The 24,702-nt window shown below is 34.0% G+C and overlaps 12 protein-coding genes across 12 annotated transcripts in view; 3 read left to right on the forward strand and 9 right to left on the reverse strand.

The window, feature by feature from the left end:
* The window catches only part of NAEGRDRAFT_88216 (membrane bound adenylate/guanylate cyclase with PAS domain), a gene marked incomplete at both ends in the record, with an annotated part of 4,578 nt that extends 3,718 nt beyond the window's left edge, over positions 1 to 860 (reverse strand). The window contains one exon of the mRNA XM_002674885.1: positions 39 to 860. Within this exon, the coding sequence (XP_002674931.1) occupies positions 39 to 860 (822 nt within the window). The remainder of the gene's footprint in view (positions 1 to 38) is intronic.
* A 710-nt stretch (positions 861 to 1,570) lies between these two features.
* Positions 1,571 to 3,484, reverse strand: NAEGRDRAFT_69874 (uncharacterized protein; the record flags this gene model as incomplete). Its single annotated transcript, XM_002674886.1, has 1 exon — positions 1,571 to 3,484. One exon carries the CDS (start codon positions 3,482 to 3,484, stop codon positions 1,571 to 1,573), a length of 1,914 nt encoding a protein of 637 aa, XP_002674932.1.
* A 142-nt stretch (positions 3,485 to 3,626) lies between these two features.
* On the reverse strand, positions 3,627 to 4,271 carry NAEGRDRAFT_69875 (uncharacterized protein; the record flags this gene model as incomplete). Its single annotated transcript, XM_002674887.1, has 1 exon — positions 3,627 to 4,271. One exon carries the CDS (start codon positions 4,269 to 4,271, stop codon positions 3,627 to 3,629), a length of 645 nt encoding a protein of 214 aa, XP_002674933.1.
* A 396-nt stretch (positions 4,272 to 4,667) lies between these two features.
* On the forward strand, positions 4,668 to 5,979 carry NAEGRDRAFT_69876 (uncharacterized protein; the record flags this gene model as incomplete). The annotated part of the gene is made up of 4 exons (XM_002674801.1): positions 4,668 to 4,892; positions 4,942 to 5,028; positions 5,086 to 5,141; positions 5,184 to 5,979. 4 exons carry the CDS (start codon positions 4,668 to 4,670, stop codon positions 5,977 to 5,979), a joined length of 1,164 nt encoding a protein of 387 aa, XP_002674847.1.
* A 542-nt stretch (positions 5,980 to 6,521) lies between these two features.
* Positions 6,522 to 9,324, reverse strand: NAEGRDRAFT_69877 (uncharacterized protein; the record flags this gene model as incomplete). The annotated part of the gene is made up of 3 exons (XM_002674888.1): positions 6,522 to 7,166; positions 7,221 to 8,620; positions 8,685 to 9,324. The coding sequence occupies 3 exons, from the start codon at positions 9,322 to 9,324 to the stop codon at positions 6,522 to 6,524; spliced, it is 2,685 nt and encodes an 894-aa protein (XP_002674934.1).
* A 1,901-nt stretch (positions 9,325 to 11,225) lies between these two features.
* NAEGRDRAFT_50609 (uncharacterized protein) lies at positions 11,226 to 12,305 on the reverse strand (the record flags this gene model as incomplete). Its single annotated transcript, XM_002674889.1, has 1 exon — positions 11,226 to 12,305. The coding sequence occupies one exon, from the start codon at positions 12,303 to 12,305 to the stop codon at positions 11,226 to 11,228; it is 1,080 nt and encodes a 359-aa protein (XP_002674935.1).
* A 185-nt stretch (positions 12,306 to 12,490) lies between these two features.
* On the forward strand, positions 12,491 to 14,419 carry NAEGRDRAFT_50610 (uncharacterized protein; the record flags this gene model as incomplete). The annotated part of the gene is made up of 1 exon (XM_002674802.1): positions 12,491 to 14,419. The coding sequence occupies one exon, from the start codon at positions 12,491 to 12,493 to the stop codon at positions 14,417 to 14,419; it is 1,929 nt and encodes a 642-aa protein (XP_002674848.1).
* Positions 14,420 to 16,711: 2,292 nt separating this feature from the next.
* Positions 16,712 to 18,577, reverse strand: NAEGRDRAFT_69881 (uncharacterized protein; the record flags this gene model as incomplete). The annotated part of the gene is made up of 1 exon (XM_002674890.1): positions 16,712 to 18,577. The coding sequence occupies one exon, from the start codon at positions 18,575 to 18,577 to the stop codon at positions 16,712 to 16,714; it is 1,866 nt and encodes a 621-aa protein (XP_002674936.1).
* Positions 18,578 to 19,352: 775 nt separating this feature from the next.
* NAEGRDRAFT_69882 (uncharacterized protein) lies at positions 19,353 to 20,159 on the reverse strand (the record flags this gene model as incomplete). Its single annotated transcript, XM_002674891.1, has 1 exon — positions 19,353 to 20,159. The coding sequence occupies one exon, from the start codon at positions 20,157 to 20,159 to the stop codon at positions 19,353 to 19,355; it is 807 nt and encodes a 268-aa protein (XP_002674937.1).
* Positions 20,160 to 20,504: 345 nt separating this feature from the next.
* NAEGRDRAFT_69883 (uncharacterized protein) lies at positions 20,505 to 20,945 on the forward strand (the record flags this gene model as incomplete). Its single annotated transcript, XM_002674803.1, has 1 exon — positions 20,505 to 20,945. One exon carries the CDS (start codon positions 20,505 to 20,507, stop codon positions 20,943 to 20,945), a length of 441 nt encoding a protein of 146 aa, XP_002674849.1.
* Positions 20,946 to 21,519: 574 nt separating this feature from the next.
* On the reverse strand, positions 21,520 to 21,906 carry NAEGRDRAFT_69884 (uncharacterized protein; the record flags this gene model as incomplete). Its single annotated transcript, XM_002674892.1, has 1 exon — positions 21,520 to 21,906. The coding sequence occupies one exon, from the start codon at positions 21,904 to 21,906 to the stop codon at positions 21,520 to 21,522; it is 387 nt and encodes a 128-aa protein (XP_002674938.1).
* Positions 21,907 to 22,187: 281 nt separating this feature from the next.
* On the reverse strand, positions 22,188 to 24,662 carry NAEGRDRAFT_69885 (uncharacterized protein; the record flags this gene model as incomplete). The annotated part of the gene is made up of 1 exon (XM_002674893.1): positions 22,188 to 24,662. The coding sequence occupies one exon, from the start codon at positions 24,660 to 24,662 to the stop codon at positions 22,188 to 22,190; it is 2,475 nt and encodes an 824-aa protein (XP_002674939.1).
* Between the last annotated feature and the right edge of the window lie 40 nt (positions 24,663 to 24,702).

Below are 24,702 nucleotides of genomic sequence, written 5' to 3' on the forward strand. Positions count from 1 at the left end.
CCAATTCGTTGTCTCCACACTCGTATCCTACTATGGACCTTTCCTTTCAAAGTTCTAAACTCGGTCACAAGTATGGCCATGAAGATAAAGTACATGGCCATGAGAACACTAGTAATGGCAATTTTCGCCGTATATCCAATTGCATCCAATGAAAGTGTGATAGGATAATTGAGTACACGGAACACCCAACTAGCATACTGTCCATACGGATTTTCCTTAATATAATTGGTATTCGAAAGTGGATAATTACTTCTCTCTGAAGAAAGTGTTGGAAATATCAAATTAACCCAATACATGTACATGTAGAAACCAAAAATCAACACCCTCTCAAACATTCGAATCTCAGTTTCACTCGTTTTCACAGTCAAGTAAAAGTTTGCCAATTTTTCATTGAATAATTGAAAGACTGAAGTTGGTGCACCACTCGAAGTTGTTAAAACATTATTGAAAGAGGACATGTTATCGGATGCTGTTGCTGGATTATTTCCTCCTCCAACTCCTGCTATGGATAAATCGTACTGTGTATTTGTTGCTTGTGTTGGGCTGACAATTTGAATATTAGTTGAATTGTTATTGCTAATAGGAGTGGTTATTATGGTTGTGGTTGTGGAGTTTTTGTTGTTGTTGTTGTTATTCAGCTGATAAATTCCGCTACCACTCGAGGAATTAAGGAAATTAATATTGTTATTGTGATTAACATTGTTATTGTTGTCGTTTGGTAATGTTGGAGAGGAAGTTAATGTAATTAGTGGAATGCTCATATCATCGCTTGCTTGTTGTTGAAGCATCGTCGTTGCTAAAGTAGAGACTTGTGGTGAAGATGAAGATGAAGAAGTGTTATCAACAATATTGCTCATCATCCTATGTTTTTTCACTTGTCCTTACTTTGAAAATAGAAACCAATAGAGTTTTCGTACTGAAAAGGAAATACGGAGCAACACAAATCAGTCCCTTAATAATTTACAGAGTCATCATCACATCATCATTGTGCGAGTGTTGTTGGAGAGCTTGTATTGTTACATAGTGTTGGGTATACATCATTTCAAAGTAGTTCGTTTTTGTGCACTCAAATGGAGTCCAAATTTGGATAGCTTAATTTTTTAAAAAGTAAATTACATTCTGCTTATTGAGATGGTGTTGCAAGACCAATAATGTCAGGAATTTGAATAATATTGTTTGGTCAACTGTCCAAAAAATCAAATTTTCAATAGATCTAAGTATCTAAAGCCTTGAGGAGTAATGTAATTATTCAATATGGACAATGTTTTCAATTGTGTCATGGTGCTAATTAACATCCAGAACTTTGCTCCTTCATATTCAAGCTCATTTTCTCCAATGCAGAGTGTTTCAATACAGCAATTATCTGTAACACGGTTAGACTCAATTTGCTGGGGAATATTGCAGAAAGTTTAGTCAATCGATCCAGTTGACTAATTGGTCTAATTCCATCTTGTCTAAACTCGGCCCAAGACAAAGAAATACTTCATCTTTAATACGGGAACAAATAATATTGTTTGGACACTTATTGGTATTAGTAGTTGATCAGTAATTACATGAATAAACAATTGGTTTATTCATCATCTTGATAGATTTTTTCCAAACCGAGTATGGTATTCTTTTCAACTTGAACTGTGAGATTGTGTTCTTTGAGTAAACCGTTTGAGCAAAAGATTCTTCTCACCGATTGCAAGACACGTTGATGATCTACTTGGTCATTATTGGCGACACGAACCTTAATGGTAGCAATTAATTCTTGCTTTCTCTTGTCAGCATCAATTTCAATGTCCTCCTCATCAGCTTCATCGAGTGAGGAACAATTGAGAGCCCAAAAATGTTCACTATGACATTCCAATACTCCTTCAACCATGGATGAAACTTCCTTTACACACGAGTTCAAATGATTAGATAAATTTTCAGGAGTTGTCTGCAATAGAATTTTTCCATTGGCCTTCAACACAGGAAGAGAGAAGAATACGCATGTCATTGTACTCATACAACATAGAACAAAATCAAATCCAATACCAGCACTTGAATAGTAAACAGCTTTCAAATAAATAAAGAGAGCAACGTGAATGTGAGCCTCTCTCATAATGATATAGATCCAAAACTTGGCAGATGGAATCTTTTCTCTGATATAATTGTGAATAGTATTGTAGTATCTTCCAATAGTTGTTGTTTGGGAGGTGTTAAAAACCGAGTTGAAGGAGGAAAATTGTTGGTACCACATTGGTGAGCTATTCATTCTATTCAAAGGAACACTTCCTCGAGAGGAATTAGAAGATGGATTCTTTCGCTTCTCGGCAGAAGAGAGCAATAAAAAGTCTTCTTCATTCTTCTTTGCCTGATAGGAGGAACTTCCTGAATAATTTCCAAACAAGTAAATTGATAATCCATTAATAAATAATCCAAATAATACGAGAAGATATGTGAAAATACCAACTCTGTACTGATCCAATAGTGTGTCAATAGTTGTTGAATGATCATTAGAAGCCCTAGCTGATGAAGGAATGTGCAAACCAACGCCATTCTCTTCCTCATGAGCTTGGGAAGAGAATTTAGAGGTGAGTACATATTGAATCATTTCAGAAAAGATACTCAATGAGAGGAAGGAAGAAAATACAGCATTGGCAAAACGTAACAATACTCTCAAACGTTTCCACAAAGAATAAGTATAGGGTTGGAAGAGTAATCTCTTGATTGAACCCTCCTCTTCCAGTGTGGAATTATCCCCAAATGACGATGTATTATTTAGTGATGATGTTGTTGATCCGAGAGGAGAGTCAAAGGTGTTGCTATTATTATTATTATTGGGAACAGAGTTTGTCTTGAATTGGCTCGACTTGTTAATGACACTACTGCTCGACCCCTGTAATGTATTCTCTTCGTGTGTAGTCTTGATGTAAATTACAATTAAATCGATCAAAAACATAAATCCTCTGTGGAGGAGATAAAATCCAGAAAATAATATTAACAAGCTGACCATGAATCCGTGATTTCTAAAGCTTTGTACAATATTCTCTTGTTCTTCATTGTTAGATTTGGCAGATTCGTGATTATGTGTACTGCCATACTGAATCATACCAATGAAAATTTCCAAAATTGAAAATGTTAAAATGATAATGCAAAATAGGAAATGTGTCTTCAATTGTTGATGTTGTTGGAAGGAGAGGGAGTAATTTCTTGATGAACTCAAGGAGAGGGGAGAAATGAAAAACGAAACAAATTGTTGAATATTTCCCAGCAACCAATGTGCTTCAGGATTAGTATTCTGTAAGGATTGAATCCAATTGGACAAACTGGTCAAATTGTCGGAAATATTCTTCTTTGTAAATAATTGTTTGTATCCACCAGTGGTAATTAAATGTTTCAAATTCAAGATAAAACCAATCACAAACACAATCAATGTCTTGAACCAATTTAAAAACATGGTTGAAAATAAATGTATTCTGACAGACATATCTTGAGCAATAACAAGAATAGGCATGTCACCTTCATCTATTTCTTGTCCAGAACAGAAAATTCTTTTAAACGATCTAATTCCTCTCTGTAATCTTCTCCAAACATTGTTACCCAATTGCATACTTTTTGCTTTTCTTTGGTCATTTGGAATATGATTACATTGTTCATTACATTGATTGTTGTTGTTGTTGCTGGAATTGTTTTTGTCGTCTATTACTGGTACTGCTGCTACTACCAATTAATTGTGGAGAGAAGGAGAAGGAATCCCGTGATGAATCAGTCAATTGTTGTTGTTGATTGTTATTATGAGAAGGAGAGGAGGGAATAAAGAAACTAATAGCCAAATCAGAGTTGCTATTAATTCCACTGTTTAAAGATGGTGATGATGAGGTTGCTATAACAACATTTGCTGATGTTTGTGTGGAATTGAAAAGATCATAGGGATTTGGTACACGGGCACTTGTTGTTGTAATATTCAAGTGAGAAGTGGCAGTACTACCCGAGGATGATGCAGAAGGTGAAGCAATCCTCGCACTACCTGCCAATGACAGTGGTGGTACGGTTATCAATGAAGCACCACCTTGTTCTGGTGATTTTACTCCAAATCCACCAGTAGCAATAATGGTATCATTTGGTATTGTTGTAGTTATTGTTGGCGAAGAAGAAGAATTGGTATCAACAGCAGCAGCAACTACACTCACTATAGATCCTCCATCATCTTCATTGTTGTTATTATTTGTTGTACTTCTACCACCATCAACAATTACATCAGACACCTTCGGATGGATTATTGTTACTGTTGTTACTAACATCCACTTGCTGTGATGGAAGCGCGGAGGTGTTTTCCATTTTTTTCTCGGATGATGACGATATTTATTGTGATGATGATAATATGACATCACCAACATTGATATTCTTATTGGTGGCAACAGAGGGATTATTGTTACTTATTGGATAATATTAAGATGAAATGGTGTTGTGAAGAATGAATAAAATTTGAATAAAAAATTGTTGGTTGCATTGTTTTAATAATTAAATGGTTGTGTAAAAAGTTTTGATAATAAATAAGGTTTTCAGTGCGCCTTTTACTAAATAATTTAAATTTAAATAGTCCAACTTATATTAATATCTAATAAGTATTTAAATAAATTTTAAAATAAAAAATAAATTTCCTTACCAGATTGAAATCCAAAATTAGAACAAAAAAAATGTTGTTCAAACAATCAGAAGGCACTTCCAACTCTTTTTCTTCGTCGGAAGAGGCCTCTTCTTCCTCATCCATGAGTGATGATCAAAATACTAATAACAATAATAATACAAATCAGAATAATAGTGATCACGAAGATCAACATGAGGATGATGAAGGAATTAATAGGAGAAAATCATCAACTAGTTTTAGAAAATTAGTGGAAAAGAGAAAGTATGGAGTGATGGTAAGTCTTTCATTGAATGAGTTTAAATTAATGAATTAATAATATTAAGAATGGATCGGAATTTTCTGATCAAGTCTATTCTTCATCCTCTATCATTCAATCATTGAGTGCTAGTGGTAAATTAATTGGCCACAAGGTAAGCTTACTTTTAATCATTAATTGATCAAATATATTGAATCATTCAATATAATAGGGTTGTGTCAATTCTATCAATTTTAATGTGTCTGGTGATTTGATTGTAACTGGAAGGTAAGTTTTGATTAACACATTCATATATGAAAATCAATATAGTGACGATACAACTGTAAAGGTGTGGGATACTTGGACTGGAAAGTGTTTGAAAACATTTGGTGGACATGTTTCGAATGTTTTTGCAGTTTCATTCCTTAATGGAAATGATAATATGGTGATTAGCGGAGGAAATGATTCAGATATTCGTCTATATGATGTGGAAAGGGGATCATGTACTGTTTTTCAACATCATAGAAAGAAGGTACTAAAAATTGCATGTCACTCTGCACTTCCAAGTTGTTTTATGAGTTGTTCTGCTGATGGAACCATTCGTTTGTTTGACACACGTTGTAAATATGAAAATTGTAAAATAGAGCAGGATTTAAGGTTAAACCCCAATATAATAGATGCCTACGATCATGATATGAATGTTGCTCCTCAATACAGTGGTGGAGGTAGAAAGAATACAGTCATTTCAAGAGAAGTTACTGAACCTTCATTGATTGTTGATTTTGAAGGTGAAACCTTGTACAGTGTAGATATTAATCCATCTTGTTCGAATGAGTTTATTGTCTCATCAGAACTTTCAGATACTCGTTTATTTGATATGAGAAAAGTTGGTAATCATTCATACCAATCCTACTTGAATATTTTCAGAAATTTGGAAGTGGAGTCGGCTCCAGTTTCTGGTAGTAGTTTTTCAACGAATGGACGCCAAATTGTACATACTCATTTAGGAGAAAAGATTTATACCTTTGATACGTATCATAATTTTGAGAAGGATGAAGGTCTTAATTATTCAGATCAAGAAAAAGCAGAATCAGATGTAAAATCATACCAGAGAAGATATCGGTAAGTTTACTAATTTATAATATTAATTTTTAATTATTTCATCTTAATTTGTAGTGGTCACGTATCTGAGGATACAATTAAGGGAGTTAGCTTTTTCGGTAGAAATTCTGAATATGTCATGTCAGGTTCTGACAATAATGATATTGTCATTTGGGATAATCAAACAGGAGAACTTGTGAGAATTTTGGAGGGTCATGGTGAAACAGTCAACACTGTTGTTGGCCATCCAAAATATCCAATCATTTGTTCTGGAGGTATTGAGGACTTTGTGTATATTTGGAAACCATCTGCAGATAAAATGACTTTATCTGAGGAGGAAGTAAAAAAAAGAAAGCTGGACATTGAAAGAGCTCTTTCCAATGAATCAACTGGAGAATATTCATCAAATGCATTCGAGTTCATGATGGCCTTTCATGAACTCTTAAATTCTGGAAATCCTAATTGGCAACGAATATTATTAAGACATATTGCCATGACAGAAGAGGATGATTCTGAAGAAGAGGAAGAGGATGATGAAAATTAAATGTTTTTTATCAATATAATAGACTACTTTTCTGTAGCAATATATACACCATTCCAAGAATCTGGAGGTGGTTCAAGCAAATAAGCTCTGCATCTCTCTGCCATTTCAAGAGCTGCTGAATCTTGATTATACTTGTCAGCATACTCTCTGAATGCCTTCTCTGCAACACCAAACTTTTTCTTCAGGTACAAGTCTTCCAGAATGTTATTGTACAATCTGCAATAATCAACCTTATCTTGTGGAATCATAACCGAATCTCCTTGGAATGGTGACCATTTTCTAGCAACAATTTCATAAACTCTAACACCAGTTACTTTACCCTTGACAGCGACCACATCTAACATTCTGAAAAGGAACAAGTCTTTGACAATTTCATAACAAAACTCTGACACCATAATGTTAGTTCCATACACCTTATTCAAACCTTCCAATCTAGAAGCAAGATTTACAGAGTCTCCCAAACAAGTATAAGATAAACGATATGTTGAACCAATATTACCGACAAGGACATCACCACAACTAACACCCACTCTAGTGTAGAGACCTGGCTTGCCTTCCTTTTCTAATTGTCTATTATAAGGCTGGAGGGATTTTTGCATTTCGAATGCAGCATTGCAACCGAAAAAGACATAAAAATCAAATGTATCTGGAGCACCAAACAAGGCCATCTAATATTATTTCATTGAAAATGGTTAAGCATTGCACAAGTTATTAAAACCTACCAAAGAGTCGCCAATATACTTATCCAAAACACCTCTATTTCTATATACAACTTCAGAGGTAACTTCAAAGTATTTACCCAAGATGGCAATCAATGTGTTGGGCTCTGTTGCTTCACAAATAGTCGTAAAACTCTTAATATCTGAAAATAGAATGGCAATATGTTTGGAATCAACACCCAAATCAAACGATGCTGAATCACTGCCAATAAATTTGGAGACAATTTCTTTTGGTACGTATTTCATGAAACCATCGACAGCCAAAGACATTTTAGTAAAGTGGTTTCTCAATTTCTTAACTTCGTGGAAGAGAATTAGACGCTTCTTCTTTGCTTGAACTTGACCTTTACCAAGAGCGTCCATATCATTTCCGAGCGAAACAAGAGGGGCTGTAATTAACATACTCACAACGACAGCAATAACTAAGGAAACAAACAAAATGATACAGTCAGCAATCAAGACGATATTTCTAAACCAAATAACAGAACCCATAAAATCGTCGACTGACATGATTGTTAAGACCTTCCAATTAAGGTCATGTTCATCGTCTACGGATTCCATATTCAACAAGTAACTGTTACCATTCACTGTGTATTGATTGTCATGGCCTGTGAAATCTTGCAGATTACCCCCATACTTGGTCATAAGTAATTTACCAATTTCCTGCACATCCGGCAGTGAGCTTTCATGAAGTTTCTTTCGCACCAGTTTATGAGGAACAATTTGATCATAAACATATAAAATTTCTTCGTTTGGTTTGGAGCAAGCAATCATTTCACTGGTTAGAGAAGAAACCACATACACCATTGAGTTGGGACTCATTTTGACACTTGCCAAATAGGCATTAATATCTTTGACAAGCAGATCTGTCGTTACCACATATTGAACATCTCCTGTAGCATTCAGAATTGGATGGTATGCTGTAATCCAAACACTTTCTACATTACTTGTTGCATACAAACTTGTCCATCCTTTCTTTTTTCTTTCTAAGGGGAAAGTCCACCATTCGAAACCGTACACAATTTCAGCATCCAATGATTGAGGTTCTTTTCTGCTCAAATTATACCTAAAATCACTAAAAATTGGTTCTTCAGCATAAAGAACACCATTCTGATAGTACTCTATTGTACATGCTGTCGTATTACTCAATATACCAAAATAGTAGTCATCTTTGTGAGTGAATGAGGCATAACGAAGTCCAAAACCCATGACCATAGAGTAGAGAACTTGAATTCTTAGATTCCAATCAACCATTTTGGGGCTCAACTTGTCAAGTGCAGTAAAACTGTTCGTTACACTATCAGTAATTTGGAACGGTAGTTGAATAAAGTTATTCACGAATTCAACTGTTCTCAGCTTTGTTTGTGATCCCAGATTGGTAGTGAATTCATTAATAGATGCACCTATAGTTTTCAATTCATTATAAGAATCAGAAATTTAAGAAATTGATTGACTAAAAAGACATACCTTGTAAAACAATAGTAGCAACGAATATGGAAATAGTCGAAATAAGGATCAATAGAATGATAATCACAGAAAGACAAAACTTAATGGAGAATATTCTAGATACCAGAGAATTCAAATAATTTTTCTCCTTCTCCACTTTTTTCCCCTTCTCCAGTGTGAGATCTTCATCTTCGGCTAGTACTTCTTTAAGCTTTTTCTCATCTTCTGCACTTGCAACGGGCACTATCAATTTACTATTGCTTGCCTTTCTTGTGGCATTGCTCTTTTGCTTTTTAACTTCCTTCTTATTTGTTGTCTTTGTATTCTTTCTAAGTGATTCCTTGGTCGTTAAGGACTTTTTCATAGGTGATGATGGTGTGTTCGTCGACACAACAGCAGCCTTTGATAAATTATTGCTGCTACTACCGTTGGTACCAGTAATATTATTACTACTACTATTATTATTATATGCAACAACATTATTATTTGATAAATCAGTGATGGGTGTGAGTGTTGTTATTGGGGTTACGGGCGATGTGGTCGATTCATCATTATTATAATCATTAAGGATTTGTAATTCCGAACTGGTTGATGTTACCAGAGCTGCTGCTGAGGAGGAATTATTGGTTGATTTATTCTTTTGGGCTACTCGTGTGACCATATTGATGATAAGGCATTTATTTTTTCTACTGCTGTTTTTATTGTTGTTGGTTTTAAGGTTCGTTAAGGTTCGGTTTTGAGTTGTTTTTTTATTGTGGAATATTAAAAAATTACAGTAATTTCCATTTTGAAACCTGTTACTAACTTTTTTGGATACACCATAGTGTATATATATTGGATTAAGGCACTTTCAGTCCATTAATTTTCAACGGCTTGTTTTTACAACCGTCCCTCAGTGCCAATATATTAAGCACTTTAGAATCAATTCCTATAAGGAAGATACTCCTTCCAGCCATTTCGAATTTTATTGAGAGTGAACATTTTTCTATCTCCAGATAATTATATAGAAATAAGAGTACAGTTAAACAACATTGTAATCAGCTTGTCATGTTGCTGGAAAAATAATGATTTTCTAACTTTAAAAAAAATGTCATTACTTGATCTTCCCCTCGAAGTTGTTATTGATTTTGTATTTCCCTTCCTGACGGATGGAGAGTTGATTCGGAGAACAAATTTTACAATCAAAAATTCGTGTGCTTTTTTTGAATAATCGCTTGCTCCCTATTAGATGGATGGAAGGGAATTATAGAGATTCACTCTTTAATGATCGTGGAGCATTGTTTAGATTGTTGGATAAATTGAAAAATGTTGAGTATTTGAAAGGAATTTCAAAGACTGGAATCCACAAATACTGTCAAATATTCAGTCAGGATTCTGAATTTCTCTATGAAATTATTTCACATTTACCAAAATTAAGAAAGATTTTTGATAAAACTTATAGCATGGATTTGATGAAAATTGTGACAATTTGTCCAATATTTGAACATGTGCATTATAGCCAAATGACAGACGAAGAAATCAAAGAATTGAACCCAAAAAGATGCAAGATTGCAGATGTTTTCGATAATATCAATTCATGGGAAGAAATCAATCTTGTTTTTCATTATTTAGAGGAGATTAATTGGTATCCCAGAGAAATTAATTGGAAACTATTACAGAAAGAAATTACATTTAGAATTGAGCATAATCGAAAAGTTTTGAAGGAAAAACAAAATGCTGATCTCTATCCTGAAACCCTTCGAATTAACTTTCATGATTGGAGTGAAATTATAACATGCCCTCTTTCCACAAACATTCTTCTTTGCATTGAAACTGAACACGTCAAAGTAATTCAGCCATTAGCTCCATTTTGTGAAAGTATTAAATATTCTGGAAGCATTAGAGACCTTATCAAGTTACCAGAATATGATTGTCAAGCCAAAGAACTAGATTTATCAGGAAAGCGTTTGAGATTTGACTGGGTGGTGCCTAAAAACTCTACCTTGACAGCTGTTGTAAGAACTGACCAAAATTTTAAAGACCTTGAAATGGATCTATACAGAAAAGTAATCATTCAAATACTCCACCGAGTGAAATCTTTACAAGTGGTCAAATTATCCCTTCCATTCAATATTCTTGTCTTATTTGGCAATGACTTGAAACCAAACCTATCTCATTACAATTTGGAAAAGCATGTTCAATTAGATTGGATTCCACTCAATTTTTATGCATCTGTGAGCACTTTTGAAAGTGTTCCTCTATTGATTCTAAAGAAGAGATTGAGTTGCCCATTATATAAGGAGCCGGAGCATTATGAATCGATTGACTTTTCTGCTTTGGATTCATTTTATTCAACTCAAACAATGACAGTATTAGGAACAACAAGCAATACTCAATCAAGTGGAGGTTTTGGATTATTTGACTTTTAGATCAACTCAACATCCATCTCTTAATTCTTCAGAAGCTTACTACTTCCATCTAAATGTGACGCCTTCTCAATTCATTGAGAGCGTACAGTATGGTTTATTCGGCTTTATATCCATTATGAATGATAGTCTGAATAATTATCAAAGCTGCTTAGTTTTAAATAGTTTCGAAATCCACTGTTTCAATTCTTGTTAATTTGTAAGCTTTTGATTCATTAATCTTTACAATGACAGTACCATTAATATCCAATTTTTCAAATTCCTCTCGTAACTTATCAAGTGTCTCCTTATCCATGTTTGTATCTTTAGCATGTTGTTCCAATTCTTCAACAGAAAGAGCAACCAGTGGAAATATTGTGTATCTGGTTTCTAGAATGCTTTTGTAATGATCAACTGCTGAATCTATCAGTAAACTCATCAAGAACTTGGGAGCACACTTGGCTTCTATTTTTCTTGCTTCGATCAGTGTTTGAAAATAGGCATCTCTATTCTTAAACATTGGAAATGGAAATGGACAACACCAGTCCAATATTCTCTTTGAAATTAATCTACACAGTCTTCCATTACCATCTGGGAAAGGATGAATGTCGACAAAATGGAATTGTGCAAAGGCAGCTAATGCAAATACATATAAAAGCTGTTTTTCACAGTTTTCAGGATAGCATTTGGTAATTGCTTGACTGAGTGAGTAAACATCATTGCACAATAGTCTTGTGGTTGATTTTACAATAGTGTGTTTAGGATAAGTATGAGTAATTCCATTATATGAAGAAGCTTCGCTACCATGATCTCTATACTCCATTTTGGCATTTGGTATGACAATGCCAAACCATTTCTTCAAGGATGATTCATCAAAAATTACAGAGGATATCATCTTGTTTTTGTAATTTTCCTTTCTGAAAGTTTCGTTTAATAATGACAATGTGATCATAACAGCCTCGATCTCTTGTTCGTTACTGGAATCCAATTGATTGTTCAGAATCTTTTCCGTGTCTTCAAGTGAGCTTGGTCCAACATTTTCAATCATATTAGTATAATATATCCATTCACAAACCGAGTGAGGAATTGAGGACGAAATGAGGTTTTCATTACCTTCAACCTCTTCTAACAGGCGACAAAACTCTCCAATTTTATTCTCTTCAAACTCATCAGCAAATCCAAGCAATTCCTCTAAATAAAATCTTGCTTTTTCTTCAATATCTGCAGGTGGTGTGCCGAGCTTTTCGTGCACCTCCATCAAACAACAACTTTGAGGACCATTATCAAGGCACGATAAATATTCAGTGGTGTGCATTTTTTTTGAGGTGTACATTTTGATAAGGAGAAAATAAGTAAAAGTTTGTTGCCTTAGTTGCGTGGATCTATTGTTGAATAAACAACTAAATATTATTGGAATATTTTTAATTGTAAAAACGAAACAAAATGAAACAATTGAATGCTAGAGGATTATTTGAAAATTCTAAAGTGTCGGAAAGTAATCATCAGTGTGTTTTAGATTTATCCCTCTCTTCAAAATTACTTTCCACTAAAATTCAAGACATTCCACAGAAAGATAAATATGAAATAATTATAAAACCACTATTCGAATATTGTTTCGGAACGAGTGATGATTCTGTTTGGGAGAAACTAAATGATGATGAAGAGGAATACGAAAGTGATGATAATGACCACGATGAAGAGGAAGATGAAAGAATTGATGAAAATAATGACCAAAATGACACTAGTCAAATAATATATTTAAAGATTGATTGGAACAGAGATCGAACTTTTATTCATGGGCAAATATTCAATTTGGTTGTTGGTAAATTTCTCATTTTGGCCAATAAGCTTGGATTGTGGAAGAATAGATCATTTGTTTTGACTACGACCGAATATAGAGATATTAAAACACTCAAGTATGTGGACGATAATTTCAGGAATGATAGGGAAATTGTAATGGCAGCTGTCAACGAAAATGGACGTACCCTTAAATATGCATCGAGTGAATTGAGAAATGATTTTGAAATTGTAAAAACAGCCGCTCGGAATAATCGTCGAGCACTGTGGTATGCATCGAAACAATTGAGTAGTAATAAGGAAATTGTAATGACAGCTGTTAAAAGTAATGGACTATCTCTTGAATATATGCCTACACAAATTAGAAATGACAGAAAAATTGTTAAAATTGCTATACAAGAGAATGGTAATGCACTTGGATATGCTTCAAAAGAATTGAAGAGTGATAAGGAAATTGCCCTACTTGCTATAGAATCAAGCCCAAAAGCATATGAATGTGCATCTAATCAATTGACGAATGACCAAGATCTAATTCTTAAAGTGTTGTCCAAATCGTGCGACTATATTTTCGGTATTGACCAATCAATTAAGCTATTTAAAAACGATAGAAAATTTATACTTGCTATTGCAAAGTTGGATGGCCTTAAAGCCCTTCGTAATGCTTCACTGGAATTGAGAGATAATAGAGAGATAGTAATTGAAGCAGTTCAACAAAATCCAAATGCTTTGGTCTATGCATCTAGTGAATTGAGGAATGACAAGGAGATTGTGAAAATGGCAGTAATGGAAAATGGAAGCTGTTTGACTTTTGCATCAAATGAATTGAAAGATGATAAGGAAATTGCGGAATTGGCATTCAAATCTTCTGAAATTGCTGTTCGATATTTTTCTGAAAGATTGAGAAATGATATTGAATTCCTGAGCGGATTTGGAAAGAGAGGTTATTTATTAAAGATTTTACCAGATCATTTCATGAATGACAGAGAAATAGTATTGGAAGCAATCAAACTGGACCCACAAATTATTTTGACTCTTCCCAATGAATTGAAAAGAGACAGAGAATTTATATTGCAAGCTGTAACAAGATGTGGTATGGCACTTCGTGGAGTGAGTTCAGAATTTCAAAAAGATAGAGAATTAGTTTTGGCTGCAGTAACACAAAATGGAAATTCAATCAATTTTGCCTCACAAGAAGTTTGGAATGATAAGGAAATTGTTCTGAAAGCTGCCGAAACATGCAATCAAGAACTATTACTTAAATTACCAAGTTTCGACAAACAAATTTACCTGCAACTCATCAAAAAACGTGGAGGTGAATGCCTGAAATATTTTCCAAGAAAATTTCAAATAGATAGAGAAATTCTAATGGAAGCCTTAAAAACCCATCCTAAAACTGCATTCCTCAATGCTTCTGGCACGTTAAAGGTAATGGATCGAGTATTTGCTATGCGAGTTGTGAAAAGAGATGGCATGCTTTTAGGTGAAATGTGTTCAAAACACAAAAGTGATAGAGAAATAATTTCCTGTGCAGTCAAACAAAATATCAAAGCACTGAAATATGCATCCATTGATTGAATTTGAATTGAGGAACTATAAGAAACTATTCAAATTTTCAAAAAGCCACAAACATTTTTGTGGGTTATTAATAAAATTAAATTGAAAAAATAAAAATACAATTTTGCAACAGCTCGGAATTCGGAAGCACTTTAAAAAAAACACACAACACGTTTTGGTGGCTTGTTTGAGAGAGTTTCTTTTTTTCATCATCATCATCCACTCACGGAAAAGATATCACTGAGATTTCTCAACACACACAAATTTTATAGTAGTATTTATTAGTATTAATAATATTGTTATTATTATTGCGAGAATATATCATCATACAACAAAATCAACAAACACAAAAAGATGGTCAGAGAATTAAAATCCGATGCTGAATTTAATACCGAGTTAGTCAAGGCAGGTGGTAAACTTGTTGTTGTAGACTTTTTTGCTACATGGTGTGGTCCATGTAAAAAGATTGCACCATATTTTGAACAATTAGAAACACAATATAAGGATGTTCTCTTTTTAAAGGTTGATGTGGATATTTGCCAGCAAACAGCTGCCAAGTGCAATATTTCAGCCATGCCAACATTCCAATTATTCAAGAATAGATCCAAAGTTGAAGAAGTTGTCGGAGGAGATGTTCAAAAACTTGTCCAATTAATTAATCAACACAAGGGTGTTTCATCCTCTTCATCTTCGTCATCATCATCACAAGTTGAAGATAATGAACCAATACCAAGTCATCTTTCCACTGCGGAACAATTCAAAGAGGAAGGAAACAATAGATACAAGAAGGGATCATACAAAAAAGCTGTGGAATGTTATACAAGAGCTATTGAATTGGATCCAAGCCAAGCACCAATTTATACTAACAGAGCTGCTTGCAACTTACAATTACTCAAGTATAAGAAGGTTGTTGAAGATGGTTTAAAGGCTGCTCAATTGGATCCAAAATTCTCAAAGGCGTATCTTCGCGCTGGTCAAGGTTATTTACAAATGGGTAAAACTAGAGAAGCTAGGGAACAATTCGATTTGGCTCTTAAATTGGAACCAAATAGTGACTTGTATAAGAGAGAAAGAGAAAATTCTCTCAAAATTGAAAAGTACTTGTCGAATGGTAAGAGCTTTTTAGAACAATCTCTCTATAAGGAAGCTAGTAATGAAATGGATTTGGCATTCCAAATTGCTCCTCACTCAGTGCCATTGAAACTTTGTAAAATTGAAGCATTGATTGGATTGAAGGAACTTGATACTGCTGCCAAGGAAGCTAGCGTTATTCTTCGTGATATTGACAATAACAATTCCGAAGCTCTCTTCTTGAGAGGTCAAGCATTGTACTATGCTGGTAGTACCGAAAGTGGATTGAGTCATGTCACTCAAGCTTTAATGATTGATCCAGACAATCAAAAATGTTTACAATTCAGAAAGCAAATCAAGAAGATTGAACAATTGAAAGAGGAAGGCAACAAACTTTTGCGAGCTGGTAAATTCCAAGAATCCTATGATGAATATTCTAAAGCCATTGAAATTGATCCAAAGAATGCCAATTTGAATGCAGTTCTTTATTGCAATAGAGCTGCTGCTGCCACTAAACTCGGAAAACATCAAGTAGCCATCAAGGATGCTACCAAAGCCATTGAATTGAATGAAAATTATACAAAGGCATACATTAGAAGAGGTTCCAGCTATGTTGAACTTGAACAATACGAAGATGCCATGCGTGACTATAGTAAGGCCCATGAATTGGACAAGGACGATGAACAAGTTGCACAAAAATTGAAGGAAGTCAGAAAGCTCTACAAGCAAAGCAAGAAGAAGGACTTTTACAAGATTCTTGGTGTGGAAAGAAATGCCTCTACTGATGAAATCAAAAAGGCCTACAAGAAGTTAGCCATGCAATGGCACCCTGACAGATATATGGACGAAGAGGAAAAGAAGAATGCTGAAAATAAGTTTAAGGACATTACAGAGGCATACAGTATTCTCTCTGATCCACAAAAGAGACAACAATTCGATTCTGGCGCAATGGATGCTGATTTTGATGGTTTTGGTGGAATGGGAGGAGGAATGGGTGGTATTGACCCTAATGACATCTTTAGAATGTTCTTTGGTGGAGGTGGTATGGGTGGAGGAATGGGAGGTGGATTTGGTGGTATGGGAGGTGGAATGGGAGGAATGGGAGGAATGGGAGGAGGAGGAAGAAGAGGAGGCCGAGGTGGAATGGGTGGCCAACAATCATTCTTCTTTTAAACTTTCAAAACTTTCTACCCCAATATAACTCCTCTAATTTATTCTTTTATTCTTTTTAAATTTATTAAATCACTTAAATTTATTCTTTTCAACGAAAAATTGTGGCATTAGTTCAATAGTGGCAAGACACTGATTGTAAAGATAGGCCATTTTTTCCTCTCCGAAAAAAGAATGAAAGTTTGTTTCTTCGGTGGAATATTTGTGACGAATGGTTTGGCAATATTGAGCGAATGGCATTCCATTGTATTGAATATGTTCAAGAGCATACTTGAAACCATCTAGCATGTGTGGATTCGTTAGGCCTGCATATCCAAGAGATCCAGTGGTATAGGGGTTGAAGAAATCTGCAATTTTTTCAATACATTCCACACCTATGGATGGACTAAAGTTGTCAATCATGAGTTTAAATGATTCCCTAACATCATCAAAACCATAATAATCCACAAAGCAAGTAAGCATTTTGGAATTGATTTCTGATAAAAACTCCAAAGTTATTCCCTTGTAATTATTAAATAGAATATTCAAATCATACTTTGCAGGGTACATCTCAAAGAATGGTTTGAAAAATTGATTAGGTGAGCTTTTGCAATAGTTTCTAAAGTATGATAAAATAAAGTTAGTATTTCCCGTTTCTGGACTTATTTCATAAGGGTCAAAATTTTCAATTTTTGATAACAAGTGTGAAATCTTTGAACGGTAGTTGAATCTGTGAAAGATAATCTTTAAATCGATTGGAGTAATCATTCCACGCTCACTTAATAAATCAATAATTTCTCTTTCATAACCATATAAAAAGAGACTATGTGATTTGACTCTGGAATAATCAATAGATTTTTCCTCAAAAACTTCCAAAAACTGACAAAGACTGTTGACAACTTCTTCTGGCGTTTCACATGAGTCAGGACTGAAGAATTCCATAAAATATTTGTCTTTTTGATATCTGAAATGCCACTCAAAACATGTTTGAAAGTTATCAAGCCATTGATTAGGATAAATAGCATTGAACATCTTTTTTAAATATCTCAATCTCACCATTCTTTTGGTACGTGTCAGCTGCATGAAATCAATATATGGATCTTCACTTTTTTCATAATTTCCCTCCACAGAAATATAGTTCAGTAAAAAATCCAAAAAGCTTTCATTTCCATTTTCATCTTCATTCACATTCCAATAGGAAATTAAAATCTTTTCCAAAATCTTGTCATTTAGAATTGGTTTGAAATTTTGAACAAAGCAAATTACTTGAGGAGAACAATCATCGTCTGTTTTCCCAATCTCACCACTCATCACATCAGCAATTGAAAAAGTAAATCGTTTCCAATACTCTTGAGCATAAAGAGAATTATTCACTCGTCCATTCAATGTGAACTTTTTAGCTTGGTTAAGGAAATACTGAGCCATATATCCAGAATGTTCATAATTGACCACTCCCTTCGTGAAATCGTGACGAATCTCATCCACTCCCTTTGCCATCTTCATATTATAGTGCATAATCATGGCAGAGGAGGCCAACTTTTTAAATCTCATCCCAAATACTGTCGATTTCTCTCCCTTCTCTCCATACCTATCTTCATCCATATACTTTTCAAAACTTGCCCTACTCACCGATTTTTCCTTCACAATCTGCGATTCATAAAACTTGTTCAATTGACTAATTATTGACTTGTACAAATTCCCGCCTTTTTTTTTTCTTTCATGACCCATCACCATCATCAAATCATTTTCATCACCATCATCGGAATGATTTAATTTTCCATAATAATCAATCTTTGTTTGTATAAAATTGGACAGCAGTGTTTTCCACACAATTTCAAACCGATCCAATTCGTACCAATTTTTGCAGGTGCAGAGGAGTGAGAGACCATCTGCAATGGAGAGAAATTCGAGGATGGCAAAGAGTGTGTCAATGTGAATCTCTGTATTGTTGCTGGACATTTTTTTTTTTAATTGTTTTTTAAACTTTGAAAACTATTTGTAAATAAATTTATGAATTTTACAAAATAATTTCACATAAAAATTACATCAATAATGGGTACACAGATCCTTTTACAGTTCTGATTTTAATCAAGTAGATATTCGTGAGGGTATCAATACTGGAGCTGCAATTGCTGGAGTGATTGGGTAAAAAACAATTAAAAAAAAAATGTCCAGCAACAATGCAGAGAAGTTGTTTCTAGAAATTTAAACATTAACAAATAATAGCACCAAGAAATTTGCATATGATTTGTGGGGTGTAAGTATTTCAATACTGTATTGTTGATATGTAAACATGCAAGGAATTGTAAGCTCTCAACTATGTTGTATAAATATTCCTCGGTCTGTTGAGATTTCGTTTCAAATTCAAATGTCATCAACTTTACACAACAACTTTTCAATCAGTTTCTTCTTCACTGATGAAAAATTTGGACCACTGGAAAGATTTTTTACTGACACCATGATCAAAAAAATGTCGTGAAGCGAACCGAATTCGACAGATTTCTAATAATGGTAAAGTAACTATTTCCAATTGCTGGAACTGGTGAGTCTGGAGAGAGTGGAGAAGGTGGACCTGTTGTCAATGCTCAAATTTATTCTCCATACTCTCTTGATGTTAACTCTAAAGGTGAACTAATCTTTATCGATGAAAATTACAAAGTTAAAAAGATTTTCAAGAAAGGTACATTACCGTATCGAATTCGTTAAATGGCAAATCGATTTCAAATAAATCTACTTATTTTTTATTGAATTTAGCATACATCTCTTGTAGTTTAGTTTTGGCAAGTTCCTTTTCTTTTTCGATTTCTTCTTTCATTTCTTGTTGAACACCTGCAATAATGGTATCATACATATCAATATTCTTGTTCATTAATTTCAAATCTTCGTTTTCTTCTGCTGCTGATTTGTCGGAAACTATCTTGTTGTATCTTTCTTGCCAATCTTTTAAGAACTGTTCTTTCTCTTCCAATAATTTGCGTTCAGCATCTAAAAACTTGAAATACTTGCTTTGAATCGCTTTCATTTGAACAACAACTTTGTGTGACTTTTCTAATTTCAAGTTGGATTCGAATTTGTCAAGTTCAATTGCTTTAAAGAATTGAATTTCCAAAGTACCAAATTTCTTCATATCCTTTTCATTGATATTTTTCAATTTGGTTGCAAAAATAGGCGAAACAGCTTCTGTTTTTCTTTTTTTGTAAGCTTGACTGATTTCTGCTTTGTTCTTCTCATACTCCTTTAAAAGGTTATCAACAAATTCATCTTCATCATCACTTGAACAATAATCATCTTTAAAAGAAGCCTTCATAGTAGTATCCAACACTTTCTGTGCATTATCTTTTGTTTCTTTAGCACCATTTAATTCCTTTTCAATGTCGTCAATTATACTCTGAAGGTTCTTTTTTACAAAACCATCGAATAGCTTATTGATATAGGAGTGATTTGGATAGCTTTTCGAAGATTTAGGAATGAAACCTTGTTTTCTAAGCTTACCACCAGTAGATGGAAACATAAATTGATCATTTTTGGATTCTTTTACCATTTTTTCATACCATAACTTTGACACCAAAACAATTTCCGAATCTTCGAGCATACTTTCTCCATAGGGCTTATGGCTGAGATTTGCGAGTAAGACTTCAACAAATCTATCAAATGTGTCAAAGTTGGCAGAGAGTTTGGTTGGAATTTTGAGTGATTTTTTTTGTGGAAATTCCAAAATAAAGAAAGGTGATGTTCTTTTTGTAAAATCACCCAAAAACATTGGCACAACGAAAATACAATTTGATTTTTATTTTAAATCGAAATTAGATATCGAATGTGAGGTGAATCCATTTACATTATTGGTGATGGACCTGCACTTGCTGTTACTTTGAATAATCCATTTCAGATGGTTTTCAATTCAGATGGTGATTTATACTTTTCAGAAGAATTGAATAGAATTAAAAAGCTCAGTAATGGACAAGTAACAACTTTGGTTGGAAATGAAGCCAATGGTTATTCTGGAGATGGTACTTTAGCACAAAATGCACAGGTTAATTTACCATCTGGTTTAGCTATCAAACCAGGAACTAATTTCGAATGGAACTATTATAACAATTACACTGTTGGGGTTGATATGGGAAGCTTTGATGGAGATTTGGCCATAAATGCAGGACTGAACTTTCCATTTGGATTAATTGTCACTCCCGCAGATGAAATTGTTTTTGTTGATGTAGTCAATCATAGAATTTGTATTGTTTTCTCAAATGGAACTATCAATACTATTGCAGGTAATGGGAAGAGTGGATTTAGTGCAGATGGTCAATTGGCAACTCTTCGTTGGATTTGAGAGGAGGAATTGCAATGAATTCACTTGGTGAAATAGTTTTCTCTGACAGTAATAGAATTCGTAAATGGGTAACGAATGGAACACTGACAACAATTGCTGGTAGGCAAAGCTCTGGATATAGTGGTGATGGTCAGTTGGCCCTTAATGCCCTTCTCAAAGCTCCACTATTATAAGTTGATTCGAGTGATAATATTTACATTACTGATACAGAAATTCGACAGATTTCAATGATTTGTTCATCTCCATATGTAATGAGAGGAAATGAATGCATTCCAACTTGTTTTGGTTTCAATTCAAGTAGTTTACATGTTTGTTCTGGACGTGGACAATGCAACGAAACAGATACATACACCTTATTATGGAAGCAATTGTGAATTGGTTGTTTGTAATGAAATTGCCAAGAATTCATCTCTTGTTTGTTCTTGAAGTGGAATTTGTCAATCTCATGTAAACCTGGATATTATGGAACCGTACAAAAAAAATGAATTAACAAGGAAACACTTTATTTCACAAGATATTAAATATTAATAACACTAATATTATGATTGGATATGTGAGATCTTTTTGAGTTTTCTTAACACCATCTAACACCTCCAACACAACCATATCCACCATAACCACCATAACCACCATATCCACCATAGAATGGAACACCATATCCACCATAACCACCATAGAATGGCATTGAATAAGCACTTCCATAATTGTTTCCATAACTAGTTGGTCCAGTATAATAAGATCCATAACTTGAATATGGATTTGAGTTGACTGCATTCACTTGATTCCAATAGGATTGAGTATTTTGTCCATATTGATTGTAATTTCCTCCAGTGACTCCATAGTTAGAACCAGAACCTCCTGATGTACCATAATTAGTACCATAATTGTTGCTATATTGGCAGTTGACCAAGCAAGAAGCGATGAGTACAGTGGCTACAAGAGCAATGATTAGTTTGTTCATTGTTTTGATTTTGTTTTTTTGAGTGTGAATTGATTTTGAATGAGGATGTTCAGGTTGAGTATTTAAATGTTTTTGGAAAGATTGTGTTTGGATGATAATAGCTTGTTTTCTAAATGTAAATTAGTCAAAATAGGAATGTCCGTTATGTTGAATGGGTTTTGTAAGAGAAAATAGAAAGTTGACTAAATTGTAACGTTACAATTTTGGTTTCGAATAATTTCCTAAACTGTGCAGTTGACCATGTTGTTCAATTAAAAAGAATAAAGCATATATTGAAAGAATCATTTCAAATAGCAAGCATCAAGATAGGTTGTACAAATTCGTTTCTGAAACAATTCTTCACTGAATTCACAGCAAAATCCACTTTTCATGGCAATTTCTTCTTTCATTTCAACTAGTGGCGAAAGTAATTGTTTTAGAAGGGCACATATTCCACATTCGTTTCGTTTCAGTGCTTCCAGAACCATTTCCAGATCCATAGTGATGCTAGCTTGATGAGTGATAAAGAATGAACATGAGAGTCCATTTCGTATAGCTTCTAAAATACAGAGATTGTCCTGGATTAGGTCATTTGAGGCGAAATAAATCGAATCTGCCTTATTTCTAATGGCTGCAAGAACGACATCCCTATCATTTCGCATTTCAACTGATAGAAACTTTAACAAGTCACCTCTCAAACTAACAACTATCAAGGCAATTTCTTTACAATTTCTCACCCTTTCGGATGCTAATTCAATGACAGTTGGATCGGTCATGACAGCCAATTTCATTATTTCCAAATCATCTTTCAATATGGAGCATGTATGCTTCAAAGGAATGATAGATTGCTTAACAGCTTCCAAAATAAATTCCCTGTCATTCTTGAATTTGCGTTTCAAATCGTCTGGAATGGAGAAGAAATTGGTTTTCAAACCCGCCAATATAATTTCCTTGTCTGATCTTAAATTTTCATTAAGGAAATGGAATGACAACACTTCTGGATCGTTTTTGACTGATTCTAATACAATTTGTCTGTCTTGTTGTAATTTTGGAGAGGCAAATTCAAGGGAGCATCCACGATTTCTGACAGCTGTCAAGACTATTTCTCTATCTTGAACCAAATCTTCACACACAAATTCCAGTGCATCTCCCTCACTTTCCACAGCTTTCAAAACAACCTCTCTATCATTCCAAAAATCAGGGAAATATTCCAAATAATATCCATTATACGAAACTGTTTCCAATGCAAAATCTCTATCCTCAATCAACATGGTTTCAATTTCACTGAAAATCTCAATCGGACATTCCTTAATTGCTTCCAACATGAACGATCGACTATTCCTCAAAAATAATGAAGCATCTTCCAGACATTGAGGATACAACCTTAATATTTTTAACATGAAAATTCTGTCATTCTTTTGTTTCATTGTAATGAGATGAAAGAATTGATAATTCGATTCGACTATCTGATATACGAAATCATTGTCTGTTTCCCAGGATTTGTTCCAAATTCTGGAAATGAGTTGTTTGGAATTGAATGGTGAACTGTCAATTAGACAACTGATAATTTTGAAAATTTGTAAAACTAAATCTTGGTGTTGTTTCACATTGGTTTCGTCTAATAAATTATTGATGCATGAAAATAAAGTTGCTGAAAGCCCAGAGTTTGCTAATTTCGCTCCTTCTGCATGGGAAACAACCTTCAAAGTATGTGAAATTATTTCTGTGAGGATTGACTTGTCATTTTTCAAATCTTTCGAAAGCCATTCCAAAATTTCGAATAACTTATTAAGCAATGATATTGCCGATTGTTCATTTGTAATTCTATTACATTCCAATCCGTTTTGTCTAATAGATTCAATAACAATCTCAATATCATTCACACATTCGTCCAATCTAAGAACAATCGAATAAGCTCCTCGTTTCACACATGTCAATGCCATCTTTCTCCATGAATAATTTTCATTACAATTATTGGCTATCTGCTTCATAGCTAACAAGATAATTTCTCTATCCTTACTAAATTGAGAATCAATTACATATTCCATTACTCTTCCATTTTCTCTCACTGCATCCATTACAAAATTTCTATCACGACATAATTTCTCCTTTACCAATTTAAAAACTGTTGCATTATTCGAAAGGGCTTGAAGGGCAACTTGTCGATCGTATTGATAGTGATTTGAGAGAAGAGGTAAAATCAGTCCATTGTTTCGAACACATTCGAATATAAACTCTCTATTCTTCATCAATTCCTTATTTACAAAACTAATAGCCTTTTCATTATTCTTGATAGATTCCAAAACAACATTTCGATCATCATTGAAATTCTTCAACTCCTTCAATGCTAATCCATCCTTTCGTACAATTTGCAAGACGAAACTCTTCTTATGAATTTGATAAAGATTTCTCAAGGTTGCAACTGTTTGCCACGAATCAGGTTTACAAATTCTGAAAACTTTCTCCACAATTTCAAAATCATTTTCCAATAATTGTGGATGAATATTCTCCCACAATCGATCTGCATCATTATTCGAATGTTTGTTCCGATCATGGAAATCATCAAGGAATTGCATGATATATTGTTTGTCCTTCGAGTATTCGATCGGAATGAAGTTTAGAATAGTAAATCGATTGATCAACCATTTGTATTTTCCCTTGCTTTGATTTTCGAATCGTTTCTTCAAATTCGAATACAAATAATGATCATTGTGATGATGCTGACTGAGAAAATCATAAAGGATGAGAACTACCAAATCATGATTGCATTGGTGCATTGTATTTGAACTTGGGAGTGATGCAAATACACTTTCTAAT

The sequence above is a fragment of the Naegleria gruberi genome (assembly GCF_000004985.1).
Source record: "Naegleria gruberi genomic scaffold NAEGRscaffold_37, whole genome shotgun sequence".
NCBI classification, from domain to species: Eukaryota; Heterolobosea; class Eutetramitea; order Acrasida; family Naegleriidae; genus Naegleria; species Naegleria gruberi.